The sequence below is a fragment of the Rhinolophus hipposideros genome (assembly GCF_964194185.1).
Source record: "Rhinolophus hipposideros genome assembly, chromosome: 3".
NCBI classification, from domain to species: domain Eukaryota; kingdom Metazoa; phylum Chordata; class Mammalia; order Chiroptera; family Rhinolophidae; genus Rhinolophus; species Rhinolophus hipposideros.
The window spans coordinates 96,364,043-96,382,353 of NC_138049.1; the positions used below are offsets into that span (position 1 = coordinate 96,364,043).

Sequence of the window (18,311 nt, forward strand, 5' to 3'; positions counted from 1 at the left end):
GGCAGAATGGTTACCTGATTCTTTTATTTGAGAAAAGTGAAATACGTGGACCAGAAGTGAGGCAGCAGAGGGAACAAGAGAGGCTAGGGCAAAGCAGCTTGTCTGGCCAGCCCTAAACCTTCTGACAGAAAAGCCTTCTGACAGATGCAGGCTGCGTCTCTGAGCTGCATACCTGCTCCTTACCCACCTTGGGGGCCTCAGAGCTAGCTACGCTAGAGGACCACAGGGTAGGGAGAAGATGTCCTGAGGCCTTCTTGAGGGGGAATTCCTGAGGAGGGAGCTGAGACCCTAAGGGCAGCAGCAATCTTCTGGTTAACTGCTCCCCCTTCACTGTCCCACCTTGGGGTTGGAAGAGCCAGGAGCAGTAGGGAATGCTGTGAGGACTGTGGGGGGTACCCAGCAGACTTGGGGGGTAGGTTGAATGTCAGCTGCTTGAAGAGAGGTTCATAGTACTGGCACTGAGGCCCCGGGAGACCTGAAACAGACAACAGATGCCATCAGCCTCTCAAAGACTGTCTGTCCCCTGGAGTCTGTCCATCTCATGGCTGCATCTCTGGACCTAGGATGGAGCCTATAACCTCAACCCCAAGCTCAGGGGCTTTGTTTAGGCTTTACTAGGGTTTTCCAGAAGGCCACAATCTGCTGGAGAAAATAACCTGGAAGAGCCACATGAATATTGGCAATATACTTTGAATGTGTTGATACAAATGGTCATTTCCCATTAAAATATCATTACTGTTTTCTCAAAGGGAGATGATTGAATACTTTTTTTCTTTTTCCCCTTCTCCTTTGCTACTGAGTCCCCAAGGTGAGGTGTATGGTGGCTGCAGGAGAAAGAGCAATGAGAATCCCCAAATCTGTCCAGAATTATTCCTAATTCCAAAGTACCAGTTTAGAGGACATCAATTCCTGTCCCCCTCCTGATTAATTTATTTGCTACTATCTCTAGCCTGAAACTGTCCCTTCACAGTCACCACCCCCAACAAGCTGTCTGCCTGATTCCATCTGCCAACTCCAATTCCCTAGCTGGAGTCTTCATCCCAGACACCGCCTCTGCCCTCTTCCCTAACTCCAGCTGGGCTTGCTCTATGGCTGTCCTTTCTTTCTCACCCCCCAATATGCTCATAAGCACTGCTCTCACCTGGAGGGGTGCTGCACTGGGTTGGTTCAGATAGTTTAAGGAGGCTGCCCGCTTCATGTTGCTGCTACATGAAAAGAAAGACTTGAGGTCTCTTAACTTCCCTTGAGTGGCCCTAAAGCTGTGGGCCTGCTATGCAAAACCAAATCACTGCCTCCTCACCATCCACTCTCCCCCACCCCCGCCAACACACACAAACACACACACACACACACACACACACACATTCTTATTTTCATTGGTTAATAGCATCTCCTCAGGCATCTTTCCCCCCAACTGGGGCACCCATTTTTCATGAACATTCTCTCCATGACCATTCCATTGAACTTCTCCATGATTCTCTCCAAGACACTTCTCCAGAGTCGAGGAGCCATGGGGAGTTGGAGGCCAGGTTTACTCGCCTGCTTTGCCATATCTCAGTCTCACTGTACCTGGAGGACCGAGGCTCGGTTCCCTGGAGCTTTCTCACCAGGAGTTCACTGCTTCTACGAAGCACATCCTTGATCTTCCCCAGAGAGCTACTCCTCTGCAGGGTCCCGCTGCCATCCTGGTGGAGAGGGACGGGAAACAAGCTAAGGGGATACCATGCAGACTGGCTGCTGAGTCTACTCCTGACGTTTATTCTGCACGCACACACCCTCCTCCCAAAGCCCAGTGACTAAAGATGAGAGTTGTGTTACTAGCTGGTTCACAGAGATCCCCCTGAGAGTGATGGGATAACTGGATTGGAGTGGGGACAATATATTATCATATCCTACATGGACAGGTTGCAAGCCTCTCACCACCACCTGCAGGAGGGGGCAGGAGAAATAGAGGGGCAGGCAATAATCAGACTCACCCCTGACCACTCCACAGCCACAGAGGCTTCTTCACCTCTTTCAAATTTCACGCTGCTCCCAGGACCCTCCTGGGAGGTCCTTCCACTGTCACCCTCCCCAAGCAGCTCGACCACCTTGGTCTGGCTGATAGGATCAGTGCCCTGGAAGGAAAAGGAAGAGGTTGGGACTTCGTACTCCTCAAACTTCTCAGGATGGGGCTCTCAAGCTTTTCTTCACCATCTGCCACAGGAAGGCATTTTTCTCTGTGATATATGTGTATACTGATACATGTCCTGGAACGATACTCACCTTTTCTATATGCAATGCATTCCTACATATAGGTCACATATATTTTTAGCCATGACCCACACTAAATTGATTTCACAACCCAACGAATGAGCTAAGACCCTCAATTTGAGAAACTCTGGCATAGGGCTCCCCTCCACCTCAACTCCCTCACCCATGCCCCTCCTCAATGGAGCCTTCAGTTTGTGATAGGGCAGGGCTTCCCTTTTAATAGAACCATTTAGTGAACTTGGAGTTCTGACCACAAATGGCAGGTGGGGCTAAGAACACACTTAACAACAGCCACGACCACGAGAGTGTCTCACCTTCCTCTCCAGGTCTTCCTCCTTAGCCCCTCCTCCTGCAGAGGAGACTCACAGGAAGCCTCAGTGGGCCCCTGTTCCCAGGGCCCTACCTTCCAGACCCACTTCCCTTCCTGGTCTCTGACCTGTTTCCGGGAACGCTGGGCACATTCCTCCAGGGTCTCAGCGGCCTCCAGCTTTCCCTGGCGCCTGTACAGAGCTCCTAAGTTTCTCAGAGTGGTGTTCACTGTGGGGCTGAGGGGGGTGAGAACAGGGAAGGAAGTGAGGATGGGTTCAGAAAAGAAACAGGAGAGAGACAGAGCTAAGGCTGAGGGAAGGTCAGAGGGAAGAAGGGAAAAGGCCCGGGAAGCCAGGATCAGGGCCTGGGTGGAGGGCATCAGGGGCCAAACCAGCTTCTTCCTAGCAGCTCACCTGCTCACTTTGCAGGCCTTGTACCAGCCTCCGTACTCAGCGTAGGGTGTGCCACCCTCACGTTGCTGGCTCTGCAGGAGGACAGCGGGGTAGGGGAAGCCAGAGGTGAACGCACAAAGATGCTGGAGCACAAGTGGACACTGGGCTAGGGTGCAGGCTGGGTGAGGGAAGGCACCAGGGTTGGTGGTTGGGTGGGAAGTGAGCAGCTGGGCGAGTGCAAGGAGTACGACAAAAGCCCTGCTGGCCTCGGGCTCTCCGGGCTGCACCCCCCACTCACTCTGCTCATTTCCTCCCGCTCCTCTGCATGCATCCAGATGGGCTTGTGGTCATCTGGGGGGGATACATCGGATGGAGGGGCAAGGTTAGAGAAGCGAGCTGGACAGTACGGGGGGAGCCAGGACCCAGAGGCCCACACGGCTTGACCAAAGGGGCCTGGCTCCCCCTGGGAACCACAGTGGCCTCACCCCTCACCTTCAGTCTGTATTTCTTTTCCTCCCCGCAGCTCCCTCTCCAGGCCCTCACCGCTTACCATCCACAGACCCAAACTCTTGCACGTGGGCACGGGTCAGGATCTCTTTGTAGAGCGTCTCAGCCTCAGCGTACTTGCCCTGTTTCAGGTAACAGGAAGCCTGGGGGCAGGGAGGCAAAAACACAGGAGCAAGACATGGAGACAAGGTCTCGGCCAGGCTCCGGGATTTCCACTTCTTGGTCTCTTTATGACTTTCCCCAGAGATCTTCCTCACACCTCCTTTTCTATTGCAGGGTCAAGAGGGTTCCCCCTCCCCTCTAAAGAGGCTATGGAATTTCTGCCTTCCCACTGAAGTGAAGCAGATCCCTCAGCCCCAAAGGGAGCCCCAGAGACTAGCGCGAAGGCAATGGGGTTAGTGTACCAGACCTTCCCCTCCTTCCATCGACTTTGCCCCTTCCTCCCTTACCAGGTTGTTCTTGGTCCGGGCTACGTTAGGGTTGTCCGGCCCCAGCTGCCCCTCATAGATGGCCAGTGCGCGCTGGTAATAGCGTTCCACAGCCTCATACTTGCCCTGGTTTTGGCACAGCAGGGCCAGGTTGTTCAGCTGCTTGGCCACATCTGGGTGATCAGTGCCCAGGACCTGAAGGGAGCAGAGGCATGAGGGATGCCTGTAATCGTGTGTGCCTGTGTGTGCACAGAGCTGCGTGTGCACGCACGCACATACACCTGCAGGGAACAGAGGAAAGGGAATGACCGGAGAGGGAGCAAGGCAGAGAAGGGGGGATGAGAAATAAGGAAGTGAGGGAGAAGAGTAAGCCAGAAGAGTGCCGGTGGAGGAGGGGTCACAGCAGCAGGGAAGAATGGGGGTGGACATGGGTACCTTTTCTCGGATCTCCAGTGCCCGCTGGCACAGTGGCTCCGCCTCCTTGTATTTGCCCCTTTTGCCATAGAGCACAGCCAGATTGTTGAGTGTGGCAGCCACCTAAGGAGACAGGCCTGTCCTCTCAGAGGCTGGTGCTTTCAAACACCTTGAGACTTGGAGGTCCTCCCCCCACGCTGCACAACCCCAAGAGAAACGGCCTCTCTGCCACCCTAACCAGAGGCAGGGGAGGGGAAACTAACTGCTGAACTGGATGGCTCTGAGGTTTTCCACGGGGGTGGTATCGCCCTCTAGGGGCATTTGTAGACATTTCTGGAGGTGGGTTTTTTGTTTTTTTGTTTTTGTTTTTTTGTTTTTTGTTTTTTGGTTACCGTGAAAATTGGGGGCACTATTCCTTTGGGGAGGAAGAGATGCTACAGATGTTATGCTGGGGTGGGACAGCTCTGCCAAGTTCGGAATGTTCTGCCAGACATTCAAACACTGAATGTGAGCTTTGACACTTGGTAGGATATCAAGACAGGAGTTATGTTTTCTTGATGAGACATCATCCCTACTTATCACATGTCATAACATAGGGAATTATTTGCACACAGTTAGCTCGTTTTCAAAAATACCTTATTTTTCATTTTCTCCACTTTGACAGTCTATCGTTTGTCTTAGCATGCAATCCTTAGTTATTTCTCTCTTTCTCTTATCATATACAAATAAATCTGGTCTGTCATTACGTATTCTAACACTGGATTTTAATTTTGTATTCTGCTCTGTCATTTTTTAGTATTTCTGGCTTACTGGTCTTACTTCTTCTAAATCTAAAGTTATTCATTATAAGACTCAGGAGTTGAACCGGCAACCTTGTGGTTGAGAGCCCACTGGCCCATGTGGGAATCGAACCGGCAGCCTTCGGAGTTAGGAGCATGGAGCTCTAACCGCCTGAGTCACAAGGAATGGTGGATTGTGCCCCCTGCAAATAGCAATGGCAACTGGACCTGGAGCTGAGCTGTACCCTCCACAACTAAGATTGAAAGAACAACTGGACTTGGAAAAATGTCCTAGAAGTACACACTGTTCCCCAATAAAGACCTGTTCCCCTTCCCCAATAAAATCTTTAAAAAAAAAAAATAAATAAAGTTATTCATTATATATCAGACTACTATATTATGTCTACTAGCATAGTTGTACTCAATACTATAACTGTTATTATATCGTACTTTTATTTTAATGTATTATATATATTATTTTGTTATAAATTACTTTTCGTGTTTCTCTTTTATATTAATAGGGTATTTTTCAATTTTTTGTAAATTATATGTGTAGGTAGGTTAAAGTATCTATGACTTAAGTTTCAGAAAAACATTCATTATAGGGAATCATTGGATCTTAGAGTTGAGAACCACTGAGCTCAGTGGACAGTGCTTGGAAAAAAGGAATCCTTGTGTCTCCTTTCTGAGCAGCCCGAGACAGGGTTGAGGGCAGCGGATAGACGAGCTGAGAGGTTATAGAGCATGGGGCAAGGGGCGCAAGGAATACTGACAGCAGGGTGGTCCTGGCCCAGGGTGCTCTCCCGGATGCTGAGGGCATCATTCAGCAGGTGGGCAGCTTCCTTATACTTATTCTGGTCCCTGGAAGAGGACAAAAGTGACAAGGGTTTACCCTGAAGTCTACCCCTAAGCCATCTCCTTCCCTCCTTTCCTTGGGGAGGACCCAGATAGGAGGAGACAGGAAGCCTGGTGGGAGCAGTGAGTAGGGTTCACGAGCACAGCCATATTGGATGTAAAACAATGCCATGCCAAGAGGCGGCCACGAGTTATTGGACACAAGAGATAGAAACAGAGAGAAAAAGACCCTCCCCAGAAAAAAGACTGGGAAAGCCTGAGAGATAAGTATGTTCTGAGGTCAAGGGCTCAGGTATGGAAAGAATGCAATTCTGGTACATGAGAAAGCCCCCAGTAGCATACACCTGGGAGGCCCAGCAGGGAGAAGAGGTACCCAGTGGAGAGGAGGAAAGAGGAGGAATGGGAGCCAAAGGCGGATCAAGGTGGGAATCCGTAGACAGGTATGTGGCAAGAAGGAGGGCAGTACTCACCTATACACCAAAGCAAGGATGTTGAGCATGGTCGCGACATCGGGGTGGCCGCGGCCGGATGTGCGCTCCAGGTCCTCCAGTGCCTGCTTACAGAGCGGCACGGCCACCTCATAGCGACCCTGGGCTGCATACTGGATCACCAAGTTGTGTAGTGTCCGTAACCTGGCTGGGATCTCATATCCGCTGTGCTGGGCACCCTGGCCACGTGACACTAAACCATCCCAGCAAATGAACAGGAGATTTCCTCAGGGGACTCTTCCTCTCTCCGTTGCTGCCTGCCCTTCACACCCCTGCTCCATGCCTGCACCTGTCCCCTCGCCAGGCTCTCTCTCTGGAGACCTGCCTCAACTGCTTTCCTTTGCCCAGCACAATCCCATTTGTTCATGCAGTAATGCATTCACTCTACAATTACTCAATGAGCATGGGCCAGGGGCTGCGCCAGGAATACAGAGATAAGAAAGACCTGGTTCTTTCCCTTCAGGAGCTCATGCTCTTCCATTCCAGGGTCATTCTCCCACTCACCTGGGAACTCCTTACTTGCAAGACCCATGTCGTTTTCATCTTGGTACCCCTAGTGCCTAGCATAGTACCTGGCACACATTAAGTGTTTAAGAAATGGTGATGGGGCAGCTGGTTAGCTCAGTTGGTTAGAGCGCGGTGCTCTTAACAACAAGGTCGCCAGTTCGATCCCCACGTGGGCCAGTGTGAGCTGCGCCCTCCACAACTAGACTGAAAACAATAACTTGACTTGGAGCTGATGGGTCCTGGAAAAACATACTGTTCCCTAACATTCCCCAATAAAAATTAAAAAACAAACAAATGGAAAAAAAACAGAAAAAATATGCTGAGGACTAAGGGGGAGGCTGAGGAAAATCAAAGTACTAGTCTAGTCTCTGCCCCATCTCCAGAGGAAGTAGAGAACCTATTTTCTGGATGGTGAGCTTCGTGTGTGTGTGTGTGTGTGTGTGTGTGTGTGTGTGTGTATGTTGGGGGGCGGGCACAGCTGGGACCAGACTCCTGCTGCCCCTCTTCACCCTCCAACTCCAGAGACAGACTCACAGCCATTGCTGGCGTCTTCTTCCTCCTCGTTGGGGAAGAGGTCATCTAGGGAATCCTTGGTGGCATTGCCCTCCTTCTCCTCCTAGAAAGGAAGCAGCAGGACGTCTGGGCCAAGATCCCCAGTCACCTCTTCAGGGCCCCACTAAACCTGAAATCCTTGATAGGGGGGCCCAGGAGAAGACCTTTGTTCATGGGCCCGCCCCCGGGAGGGCCAGTATCTGTCTCACCAAGCTCAAGCCTCTCTTGTTTGTAAATCTCATGACTTTCCCTACCATTGAGAGTTTCCTTCCTAAGCACCTTCATTCTCCAGTCTCCACCTCTCTCCCCCTCGACTCATAATTATAGCCCTGCGTTTACACTGATTATATGTCTGTCCTATCTCTCCCGAGGGCAGGGAGCGTGTCTGATCTTACTGACACGTACCCAAGTGTCTAGCTCAACCTTGTGCCATCACCTACCACTGCTCACGCTGCACTTCGTGTCCAGCCCTCACTGTCTATCCTACTTCCACACTGGGCAAATCTGCTGTGCCCACCAGGCATGGCAGCCCTGCACAAACACCTCCAACCCTCCTGCCCAGCCCTGCCAACGTGTCCCATGCGCATCACCCCACTTTCCCAGGGATAGACCAGCTTCCCAGCCCTGGAGCTTTATCTATGACACCCCCCCCCCACCCAAATCCCTCTCCAGCCTACAAAGCTCCTCCCTTTCCCTCATCATCCATCAAAAGCCATCCCAATTCCTAATCCATTCAAATAAAAATAAAAATAATCCAACCTAAATCTTACCCATATCTAGACCCCACCTCCTCTGTGAGTCTTTCAGAACATTCCAGCCCCCAGGAACCTATCTCCTTGGAATTCCTCCCACAGTGACTGAACCCCTCACCCAACACTGAGCCCCCGCTGCTGTGCATTGTCAGGTATGTGTTCTCATGAGTACGCCTCGTCCCTGCAGCTACATTATAAGCTGAAAAAGCCGGCACTCTCTCTTCCAGTTCTTCACACAGCCCCTGCACACATCTTCTTGAACTGCTTAAAGCCACAGAGATACAGACGTGCTTGTTGAGTGAAGTTAAATTTCACACGTCCTGAGAGCAGACTGTAGGAGAGTCTTGCTCAACGGGGCTACGCTTTCCCTAATTGTAGCACTCAGGATTCCGGATTAGAATCAGCTAGGTGCTTATCTGTCTCCCCTTCCGCAAACCTATAATTGTGGGTGCAGGAACTCTGTCTGCCTTTTTCACTGTTGCAGCCCCCATGGAGTCCCCAGTGCCTGGTATATGGAATAGTCATGTCATGACATGTTGAGGGACTACGTGAATATTGTTTCCCCCTGGCTGTCATCTGGAGTTGGGCTCAGGACCTGAATTCTGCCAGGTGGGAGCAGGTTGAGCGGTACTCCTGGCCCCTGCAGATGATGGAGCAATTTTCCCCGGTGTGTGGTGACTCCCAGCGGTCCGCCCCCCAGCAGGCGTTGCCCGTGTATGCTTACTGTGGTGTGCCCATCCTCGTCGTACTGCCGCAGCTGCCCCAGGAACTCCAGGTGCTTCTTTTCCTCCTCCAGCTGTGCCACGGCCTGCTCACTGTGCTGTAGCCGCTGCTGGGTACCTGCAAGCTCATCCCGGAGCCACTGGTTCTCCTGGCACAGCCGCCGTACCTGAGCCCGCAGCTTCTGTTTCTCCGACTCCACCGTGCTCAGGTGGCCGGCCAAAGCCAGCATCACCTAGATGCATACATCCTCTGAGCACCAGACGCTGGCTGGGTGTTCAGGGATAGGCAGGTGGGGAGCCTACCGGGAGACACAAGATGAGCGGGCACCAGGAAACGGGGCGGGGGGCAATGGCTTTACCGTCAAAAGATACCCTGAATCCAATTTTTCACCAGCTCCGTAGTCACCACCCTGGGCCTGGCCACCATCAATTTCTACCTAGAGTATTATACAACGGCCTTCTCACTGGCCTCCCTGTTTCTGCCCTTAAGGCTCCCTTAGAGCCTCTTCTCAACCCAGCAGCCAGATGATCCTTTTAAAATGTTAAGTTAGACCCCATCACACCTCTCCTCAAAACATTCCACTAGCATCCATTATCATTCAAAGTAAAAGCAAAGTTCACACGATCTGTCCCCCTTGCCCCAATCCCATGAGTTCTAGAACTTCATTTTCTATTTTGCTTCCCCTCATTCACTCTACTGCAGCCCCTCATTGAACTCACGGGGAAGGCTCCAGCTCAGGGACGCTGCACTTGCTGTCCACTCCGGTTAGGATGCTCTTCCCCCCATTTATTGTATGACTCATTCCCTCACCTTCAAACCTTTGCTCAAATGTCACCACTTCAGTGAAGCCTTTTTTGACCACCCTGTCGAAAATCATCTCCTCTCTCCATACTCCCTAATCCCCTTCCCTGCTTTATTTTTATCCTCTGAAACAGTGAATCATTTGCTTATTTGTGTATGGTCTGCCTCCCCTAGCTAGAATGTAACCTTCAAGATGGCAAGGATTTTTCACTGTTGTGTTCAGTGATGTATCTCCAGTGCCCAGAAGAGTAATGCCTGGCACACAGTAGGGGCTTAATACATATATACTGAATACACGAAGGAATGTAAGCATCTAGGACAAGGAGATCCCAAGTGACCCCAAGCCTCCACTCAGACAACTGCTTGTCTGTGGGGACCACCTGTTCCCTCTCACCTGGGCCTCACTCAGCCCCAGCTCAATGTTTTCCATGGAACGGCGCAGCTGCCGGGCTTTCTCATGCACCAGCCCTTCTTCATGGCCTCCCTGCTCCAGACACTCGATGGTATGGGACAGGCTTTGCAGCACAGCTTGGTGTTCAATGTGGAGGGCCTCCAGCCCTTGGCTCACCAGCCGAGTGCTCCCTAGGATCTCCTCCTGGCTGAGTCGGTGCCCTGCAGGTTCATCCCGCTGCCCCAACACCAGGCCCGACATCCTGGCCAGGGGGACGGTGCCGGGGCTAGGGAGAAACAACAGAGCTCAGGTGGGGGTAAAGATAAGAAAGACAGGTGGTGGGGATCCGAGTGAAGGGACCAGCGAGAGTATGGGTGACCCTGTGGTTTAATTGGAGAGAGAGTAACCATGAGGAGGGCGCCTGCAACACTAAATACAAGCTACGGTTGTGGGAAAGAAAGAGGGAGAGCAATTAACTTGAATGAAAAAAGACAACAGAAGAAACAAAGGTCCTGAGGACTAAAGGGATTTAGAACTTAGGAACAGAACAGAAAAGGTGGACGAGAGCTTGGGTTCGAAAAGGAAATCGGGAGATGAGACAGCACTACAGGGAACACAGAGGGTGTTTAGGGAGAGCTGCAAAGGGAACCAGGTTAAAGCAGACGGGAATATGCAGAAAATAGTGCAGAGGTTTCAGAAAAGGGAAAAGGAATACGTTCCAAAGTTAAATTAGGGAAAAGAGAGAAAAGAGAGAAAACAGGAGTCTTCATCGCAGGATCCAGACGAGAAGGTCCCCAAAGGCTCTAGGTCTTCAGGCTGCGTCACCCCCAGAGCAAAGCTCGGCATCTCCAAACCTGGTCAGCCCTACCTCTTTCCTCACTAGACGTCAACCCAGATTTCCCATCCGCCCAGCCTCACGCTGTCTTCCTACTTCCTCAAAAGGGCCTTGTTTCTCATCTTGGAAGTCTTCTTACCTGTTTACAGAGCGGAGCCCTTGGCTGTGGCACTCAGGCCAGAGCCCGGAAGAAACTGTTCAGTGCCCCAGGACTCAGGAGGAGCTGCCCTGCCCAAAGTCCAGAAGTCTAGCTGTTCCCACCCCTTCTCGGGCCACTTCCCCCAAGATCTGGCACAAAGCCTCTCCCTCCCCCTGCCTGCAGCTTTTCAAAGACGACCAACGTCCCTCCTCCTCCCCCAAGCCAACCTCTCACCCAGGCCTGAGGAGCTCTTGTCTCCCCAGGGACTGAGACTTGAGCTGGGACCTGCGGCAAGGGGCGTGCCTGCTTCAGGGTGACGACGAAGCCCAGGTCACTCCTGGCTCAGTCACTTGCGCGGCTTTGCTCAATTACGTTCGCCCACTAACAGGCTCTGAGAGTCACCTCAGGGTGCCTCCCAGACGCCCGATGATGCAGGGAAGAATGGCAGGTCTACTGAGACGCCGCACGGTCACAGGGAAACGCGGCGCCGGGACGTGGTCTCCCGGGCCGTGGGATGCGGGCGAGGGCTGTCCCCGGCTGCCGACCTGCCCTGGGGCCCGGGCAGAGCATAGAGTGAGATGGGCGGGGACCACGGGGGAAAGTGCAGGTGGACGACCGAGGTCGGCGTCTCGGGCGAGGACCCAATGGCCCGACGATCCGGAGGTCACCGAGTCAGTGGGTAGCGCAGGGGGCGGGGCAGGCCGACTGTCTGTCTGTCTGGACGCCGAGGGGCGGGAAGAATCGCGGGGGGTGGAGTTTTTGAGTCTGGAGTTGTGAGAGGTTGGTCAGAGGGGTATGTTCATCTGTCTGAGATTGCGGGAATAAGAGGTGGCGGGACGTCAACCCTCAGCCTCAGAGGTACTCTCAAGACTCACCCGTCGCCTGTCGGTCTGGCTGCCGCCCTGCCGGTACTGCCCCTTTAAATCCATCATGGCCTCCGCTCGAGGCAATTGTTTTGACGGCTCCAAGAGGCGGGGCCTGTTCCCCAGTCACGCGACCTAAGAGCCGCCCAAGGATTGGCTCTGACAACGCGCGGGGAGGGAAGGAGGTGTGTAGGCAGCTTGGTCTCGGGTTCTCCTCCCGCCTCCTTTTACGTCAGACGGGAGCGACGGAACCAGGAGTCGTTAGCGTCATCCTGGGGCGTCAGGCTGCCTACCTAAAGGTAATGGTGGCGTGCTGAACACGGCGTGACCAGGCACCTCCATGGCCCTGCGGGCACTGACCCGCTCTCTGGGCTCCCTGAGCCTGGCGCCCCCTGCCGCCGCTGCCCCCGGCCCAAGCCTGCTCCCGGGCGCCCAGGTAATCCACTTTACCCGGGAATGAGGTTGCTTCCGTGCGGGCCGCCGGAGAGGGGACAACCGCGGATAGGCGGGTATGCGAGTCTGGTCAGGAGTCATGCTGGCCCGTCGTGACCTCGGATAGTCACTGTCAACCTCAGCTTTCCCTGTGAGTGTTGCTTTCACAGGGCTGCTGGATCCCTCAGATTAGATACTGGACGTGAAAGTGCTTTACAGACCACCGGTTGTACAGGTTTCAGTAATAATTGACATTTATGGGGTACCTATCATGAGCCAGGCATAAGTAATAGAGGTTTTAAAGAACTGAACTCTATTCAACCACTCTGTAAGGTAGTTACTATCCTTCCCTTCTACATATGAGAAAACTGATAAGCAGTCCAAGGTCACACACCAACTATTGGAGCTAGGCAGTCTGGCTTCAAAGCTGGAGCTCTTAACCATGATAACCATTACGGATGCTGAGATTAGAGAATGCAGGGCAAGATACCAAGAATAGGAGCCTGAAGTGAACGTATCACGAGATCCCTAGTGGGTGATTGGTGAGTTACAGAAAAGAAATTGTAAGTCTTGCTTCTCTGGACCTCTCAGGCTGATAAAAAGTTTGGCAGAGGCACACCTAAAATTCAAAACCTACTCTGTGAAATTCTGGGAATACAGCAGGGAACAAGATAGAAATGATTCCTCCCCTCCCTTCCTATCTGCAAAACTCCGAGAAACATAATGCAGCTGGGCAAAAGGCTTTGGTGCTGATGGTGGTACTTGGATGTGTGGAAGTTACCAGCTCTGGAAAAGGAAATTCTTTAAGGGAGAAGTTTCCTGGAGAATGAGAGGTTTGCTCCAGATTTAGTAGATGGCACCAGGGGAGAACATCCCATTGAAGAAATACATCAGAGGTGAAAGGATCAAATGAGAAGAGGTAATCAACACATACATATCTGGATAAACGTTCCACACTGGTATTTGTGCAAGCTGTGAAGGGTGGAGTTTTTGGACAGCTGGTCTGGAACACTTCAGAGGAAGTGAGTAGGCTACAACCTAACCATGGTCTCTGCCCTCTCCCTTGGTGCTCTGATGCTTCTCGTCCAATTAGCTTTCACATGAAAGATTTCTGTTTATCTCTAGGTGACAAACAATGTCCTCCTTCAGCTGCCCTCTGCCTCAATGTTGCTCCCCTGCCGCCCCATCCTTACCTCTGTGGCCCTTAGTGCCAAGTTTGTGTCCTGGAAGAGTCGTACCAAGTACACCATTACACCAGTGAAGATGAGGAAGTCTGGGGGCCGAGACCACACAGGTAGGAGCAAGGACAAGAGGAAAAGGAAGTGAAAGGAAAAAACATGGTAGGACCCTAGACCTGGATATTGATACAGGCAGAGGAATGTAATCAAAATGCTCCTGCATGTAGTGTGTGTATAAGAGCGAGAGAGTAGAATACAAAGCAACAGATAAGTGATCTATTCTCCTAAAGACAATCTAGGTAATTGAAGGAAACGACATACACAGTAAGTTTCATGACATTTTTCTTTTTTTCTTTTTAACTTTTATTTAAGTGTGTTTTTTCAGGACCCATCAGCTCCAAGTCAAGTAGTTGTTTCAGTCTCGTTGTGGAGGGCGCAGCTCACAGTGGCCCATGTGGGGATCGAACCGGCAACCTTGTTGTTAAAAGCACTGCACTCTAAGCAACTGAGCTAACTGGCAGCCCCAACATTTTTCTTCATATCCTTCAAAAATTTTTAATAGTTGAAATTGAGCACTATTTACATGGCCCTCAGTAAATTTACTGAATTCAGTAATTTGTAGAGAATTTATCTGGAAAACTTAGGCTGTTTCAATAATCATATAATTATGTTTTTATCAAGGTCCATGTAAGTGTTTCCTCATCCCCATTTACCCCATTGTGCTAGCAAATTTTATCATTTTCTTCTTGTGTCATAATGTTGGGAAACTGCTCTCTGCCCAGGACAGGCCTGTTCGGCTGACCTGGATCATGTACCCTCACTGTCCTGACCACAGGCCGAATCCAGGTGCATGGTATTGGTGGGGGCCACAAGCAACGTTATCGTATGATTGACTTTCTTCGGTTCCGGCCTGAGCACGAAACCAAGCCAGGACCCTTTAAGGAGAAGGTCGTCGTTGTCCGCTATGATCCCTGTAGGCAAGTGTGGGGTGTGGGATGATGATGATGGCATGGCTGAATGATTGCTTTGTGCCTTTTCCAAAGATGTGGGGCTGCCTTAGATTTTCTGTTCACCTGTCTATCACTCTGAACAGGTCAGCAGACATAGCTCTGGTGGCTGGGGGCAGCCGGAAACGCTGGATCATTGCCACAGAAAACATGCAGGCTGGAGATATAATCCTGAACTCTGACCACATAGGCCGAATGGCAGGTGAGAGATGGCCGCCAGATGTGTGTGGGCTGGGAGGCTGCAGGTGTTCTGGTGCTGATAAAATTCTGTCTTTTAGTTGCTCCTCGGGAAGGGGACGCACATCCTCTTGGGGCCTTGCCCGTGGGGACCCTCATCAACAACGTGGAGAGTGAGCCAGGCCGTGGGGCCCAGTATATTCGTGCGGCAGGTAGGAGGAAAGGAGTGCTTCAAGTCTTACAACTTGGAAGGCTAGAGGTTACCTGAGGTCACAATTCTCTGAACCCATGGGCCCACATCTGGTCCACTGGCAGAGAAAAAGGAAAAACCAAACAAACAAGGAAACTGAGAAGGAAGAGGAGCTTGTGTTTTGACCTAAAACATTGCATGTATCCTGCTTCAGTGTATCTGCTACTAAAGGGCAAAGCAAGGGTAGTATGTGGGGTGTGGCTGCCTGTATATCTGCTCCCCACCTCCTCCTTCCTTGTGGATGGCAAAGCTGCAGCTTCTCCCTTCCCCAGGGACATGTGGTGTACTGCTACGGAAGGTGAACGGGACAGCCATCATCCAGCTGCCCTCTAAGAGGCAGATGCAGGTGTGTGTGTGTGTGGGGGGTGGAAGGTACAAGTGGGAAGGAGGAATTTTTGGAATGTACCTTTCATGGCTGGCTGGGATAGCTCCCAGGTGTTTTATATTGGGAACTGCCCCCAGGCTGGGTCTGTCCTTTTCTGCTGCGCAACTAGGCATGCCTCATCAGGCTGGCACCATAACAGTAGGAAACGGTGTGTTTCATTTTCAACTCTTGTAGGCCCTGACTTCGGGTTCGATGATGTTGTGCTTTTCTCCTGCCCTCTCCCTTCTCTCATTGACTGTAAGAACCCTCCCAAGAGCCTGCCCTCCACATTGTCAGGCTCTTCCCCCAACGGTGCATTCTCCTCCATCTGCTTTCTCTGTCAGGTGCTGGAAACGTGTGTGGCAACAGTAGGCCGCGTATCCAACGTTGACCATAACAAACGGGTCATCGGCAAGGCTGGGCGGAACCGCTGGCTGGGCAAGAGGCCTTCCAGCGGGTTATGGCACCGCAAGGGGGGCTGGGCTGGCCGAAAGATTCGGCCCCTGCCCCCCATGAAGAGTTACGTGAAGCTGCCCTCAGCTGCTGCCCAAAGCTGAGAACATTGACTAATAAAATGACCCCCATTTTTATCTGTTACTGTTTTTTGGGGAGGGGAGATGGTACATACTGGATCCGGGGAAACAGGAGCAAACAAATGTGGGGTTAGGAAAAGAGGAAAGGGCAAATTGGGGCCAAGACTAGGGCTGCAACCCCCCCACCCCCAATTTCCCGCTGCTCACCTTCTCTCGGTTCTTTTGTAAATAATGGAGGAGGGTGGGATAAATGACCTCCAAACTCTTTTCCAGTTCTGACTTGGGAAACTGGGAAAGCACTTCCGGTGGCAGGAGGGAGGACGAAAAGGAAGAGGAAAGGGAGGCGCGGAGGAGGTGCCGCGCATCGCCGAGGTGGCACCCGCGGCTCCGCCCCGGTGCTCCCCCAGGGCCCCTAGCTTTCCGCTGGGCCCGAGCCGCGGCTCTGGACCGGCGTCGGAGCCCCTAGAGCAGGGCGGCGGCGCCGCGGGCTGGGAGCAGCCCCGCCCTCCCCTGCCCCTGCGACCGCAGCCCGCGCGCGGGCTGTCAGTGGTCGGCCCGGGGCGCCTGGTCCCTGCGCGCCACGCCCCCGCCCGTCTCGCCCCCTGCCCGCCTGCCAGTGCTGCAGAGGCACGCCCCCTCCCGCCTCTTCGCCTGGACCCCCTTCCGGGGCCCAGGCGGGGCCCAAATCTCCGCGAGCTTCGCCGCCATCGTCTGCGCTCCGTCCCTAGCTCAGCGAAGGACAGGCCTCGCGCCAGGACCCCCATCGACTTCTAAGGTGGCCAGAGCCCCGCCGCGGCCCCCTGCTCCTACCCTGGGTTTTCCTCCACCCACTAGCCCACCAAGCCTCGCTCCCCACCCGACCTTTCGTCCCCGCATTCCGCCGTGCCTCGGGATTCTGATTTATCCGGCCCACCCACCCATCCCACCCTTGCCGCGTCCCCGCTCCCGTACCTCCCAGCCCGATTTCTTGGATCCGCGACCCGGGTCCACCCAGCCTCGCGCCCCTCACCTACCGGGTCTCTTGCGCACCCTGTCCCAGGCCTCGCATCGCCCCCGCCGGCCTTGCTGCCCCAGTGCTTTCAGTCATCAGCGCCTGCAGCCCACCGGTCCCTCCCAGGCCATCGCGCCTTGAGCCCTCACTCCACTACCACTTCTCGGGGGCTCTTTCCTCTGAGACTCACACTCCTTTTCCCCCAGCGCTGCATGCATTGGGGCTAGTACCCCTTCCCATACACACCCGGGTATCGCTCTTCAGCTCCCCCCCAACACACCACCGGCTCTGGGCTGCTCATACCCCCTTCCCAGGGCTGCTGTCCCGTCCCAGGGATTTGCTTGTTACGCCAAGGCTCCTCTGCCCTCACTGTCCCCTTCCCACTGGTCCAAACCAACCCACTTCAGGCTGCAGGGCCTTGGACCTTCCTTTTAGCCCCCAAATTTTGTGTTCTCTCAGAACAAACACCCCAGTGTTCCTCTGCTTAGGCCTGGCCCCACCCAGCCGGCAGCAGGCAACTCCTGGACCCTGCTTTACCCCACCCAGCCCAATAGCTGGTGCCACATTTGCTTCTCCACTCCTGGACGTCCTTGATTTTCTGACCTCCCTTCTCACTCTAGCTTGCCTGTTTTCTTTTCCCCGTGTGTCCTAGGTGCCAGGATGGTGGGGGAACTCCGCTACAGGGAATTCAGAGTGCCCCTGGGGCCTGGCTTGCACGCCTATCCTGATGAGCTGATCCGACAGCGGGTGGGCCACGATGGGCATCCTGAGTACCAGATCCGCTGGCTCATTCTCAGGCGCGGGGAGGACGGGGAAGGGGGCTCTAGCCAGGTGGACTGCAAGGCTGAGCACATCCTGCTCTGGATGTCTAACGACGAGATCTATGCCAACTGCCACAAGATGCTGGGCGAGGATGGCCAGGTTATCAGGCCTTCCCAGGAGACTGCAGGGGAAGCTGGGTCCCTGGACAAATCTGTGCTGGGGGAGATGGAAACTGATGTGAAGTCCCTGATTCAGAGGGCCCTTCGGCAGCTAGAGGAGTGTGTGGACACCATCCCTCCGGCTCCTCTGCTTCACACTGTCCACGTGCTCAGCGCCTATGCCAGCATCGAGCCCCTCACTGGGGTCTTCAAAGACCCAAGGGTCCTGGACTTGCTTATGCATATGTTAAGTAGTCCCGATTATCAGATTCGATGGAGTGCAGGCCGGATGATACAAGCCCTGGCCTCCCATGATGCTGGTGAGCAGTGCAGGGAGGAGGGGGAGCAGGAGAGGGGCTGGGTGGGCTCAGGCCTCGCTGCAGCAGGAGCCTCTGATCTCATCAGTCCGTAAATGATTCTCCTGCCCTTTTAGAATTGGAAAAAAAGGAGGTGGGAAAGAGGTGTGGTCAT

At 53.2% G+C, this 18,311-nt stretch overlaps 3 protein-coding genes and 1 long non-coding RNA gene across 12 annotated transcripts in view; 2 read left to right on the plus strand and 2 right to left on the minus strand.

Moving 5' to 3' along the window:
• KLC4 (kinesin light chain 4) lies at positions 1 to 12,106 on the minus strand. 8 transcript variants are annotated; one of them, XM_081037283.1, is made up of 16 exons: positions 12,001 to 12,106; positions 10,155 to 10,437; positions 8,961 to 9,191; positions 7,467 to 7,548; positions 6,408 to 6,618; positions 5,856 to 5,943; positions 4,325 to 4,426; positions 3,911 to 4,084; positions 3,505 to 3,604; positions 3,253 to 3,305; positions 2,976 to 3,046; positions 2,690 to 2,798; positions 1,977 to 2,117; positions 1,570 to 1,685; positions 1,142 to 1,205; positions 1 to 475 (listed from the first exon to the last, which is right to left on the minus strand). In XM_081037283.1, exons 2-16 carry the CDS (start codon positions 10,410 to 10,412, stop codon positions 425 to 427), a joined length of 1,851 nt encoding a protein of 616 aa, XP_080893409.1. In that variant the 5' UTR covers positions 10,413 to 10,437; positions 12,001 to 12,106; the 3' UTR covers positions 1 to 424. The 8 variants fall into 8 exon arrangements, with proteins under 8 accessions (XP_080893409.1, XP_080893408.1, XP_080893411.1 ...); XM_081037282.1 differs by lacking the exon at positions 12,001 to 12,106 and adding an exon at positions 11,360 to 11,709; XM_081037285.1 differs by lacking the exon at positions 12,001 to 12,106 and adding an exon at positions 11,411 to 11,426.
• MRPL2 (mitochondrial ribosomal protein L2) lies at positions 11,796 to 16,065 on the plus strand. Of its 2 annotated transcripts, none has more exons than XM_081037369.1 (7): positions 11,796 to 13,442; positions 13,546 to 13,714; positions 14,434 to 14,575; positions 14,692 to 14,807; positions 14,884 to 14,994; positions 15,305 to 15,378; positions 15,741 to 16,065. In XM_081037369.1, the coding sequence occupies exons 2-7, from the start codon at positions 13,585 to 13,587 to the stop codon at positions 15,951 to 15,953; spliced, it is 786 nt and encodes a 261-aa protein (XP_080893495.1). In that variant the 5' UTR covers positions 11,796 to 13,442; positions 13,546 to 13,584; the 3' UTR covers positions 15,954 to 16,065. The 2 variants fall into 2 exon arrangements, with proteins under 2 accessions (XP_080893495.1, XP_080893494.1); XM_081037368.1 differs by having other exon boundaries at positions 11,887 to 12,424.
• Positions 13,957 to 17,375, minus strand: LOC308492436. The gene is made up of 3 exons (XR_013992509.1): positions 16,943 to 17,375; positions 16,137 to 16,228; positions 13,957 to 15,090 (listed from the first exon to the last, which is right to left on the minus strand). It is a non-coding gene; the product is annotated as an uncharacterized lncRNA (long non-coding RNA).
• CUL7 (cullin 7) overlaps positions 16,257 to 18,311 on the plus strand; it is a 14,513-nt gene continuing 12,458 nt past the window's right edge. The window contains exons 1-2 of the mRNA XM_081037276.1: positions 16,257 to 16,704; positions 17,573 to 18,160. Of these exons, the coding sequence (XP_080893402.1) occupies positions 17,581 to 18,160 (580 nt within the window). The 5' untranslated portion in view covers positions 16,257 to 16,704; positions 17,573 to 17,580. The remainder of the gene's footprint in view (positions 16,705 to 17,572; positions 18,161 to 18,311) is intronic.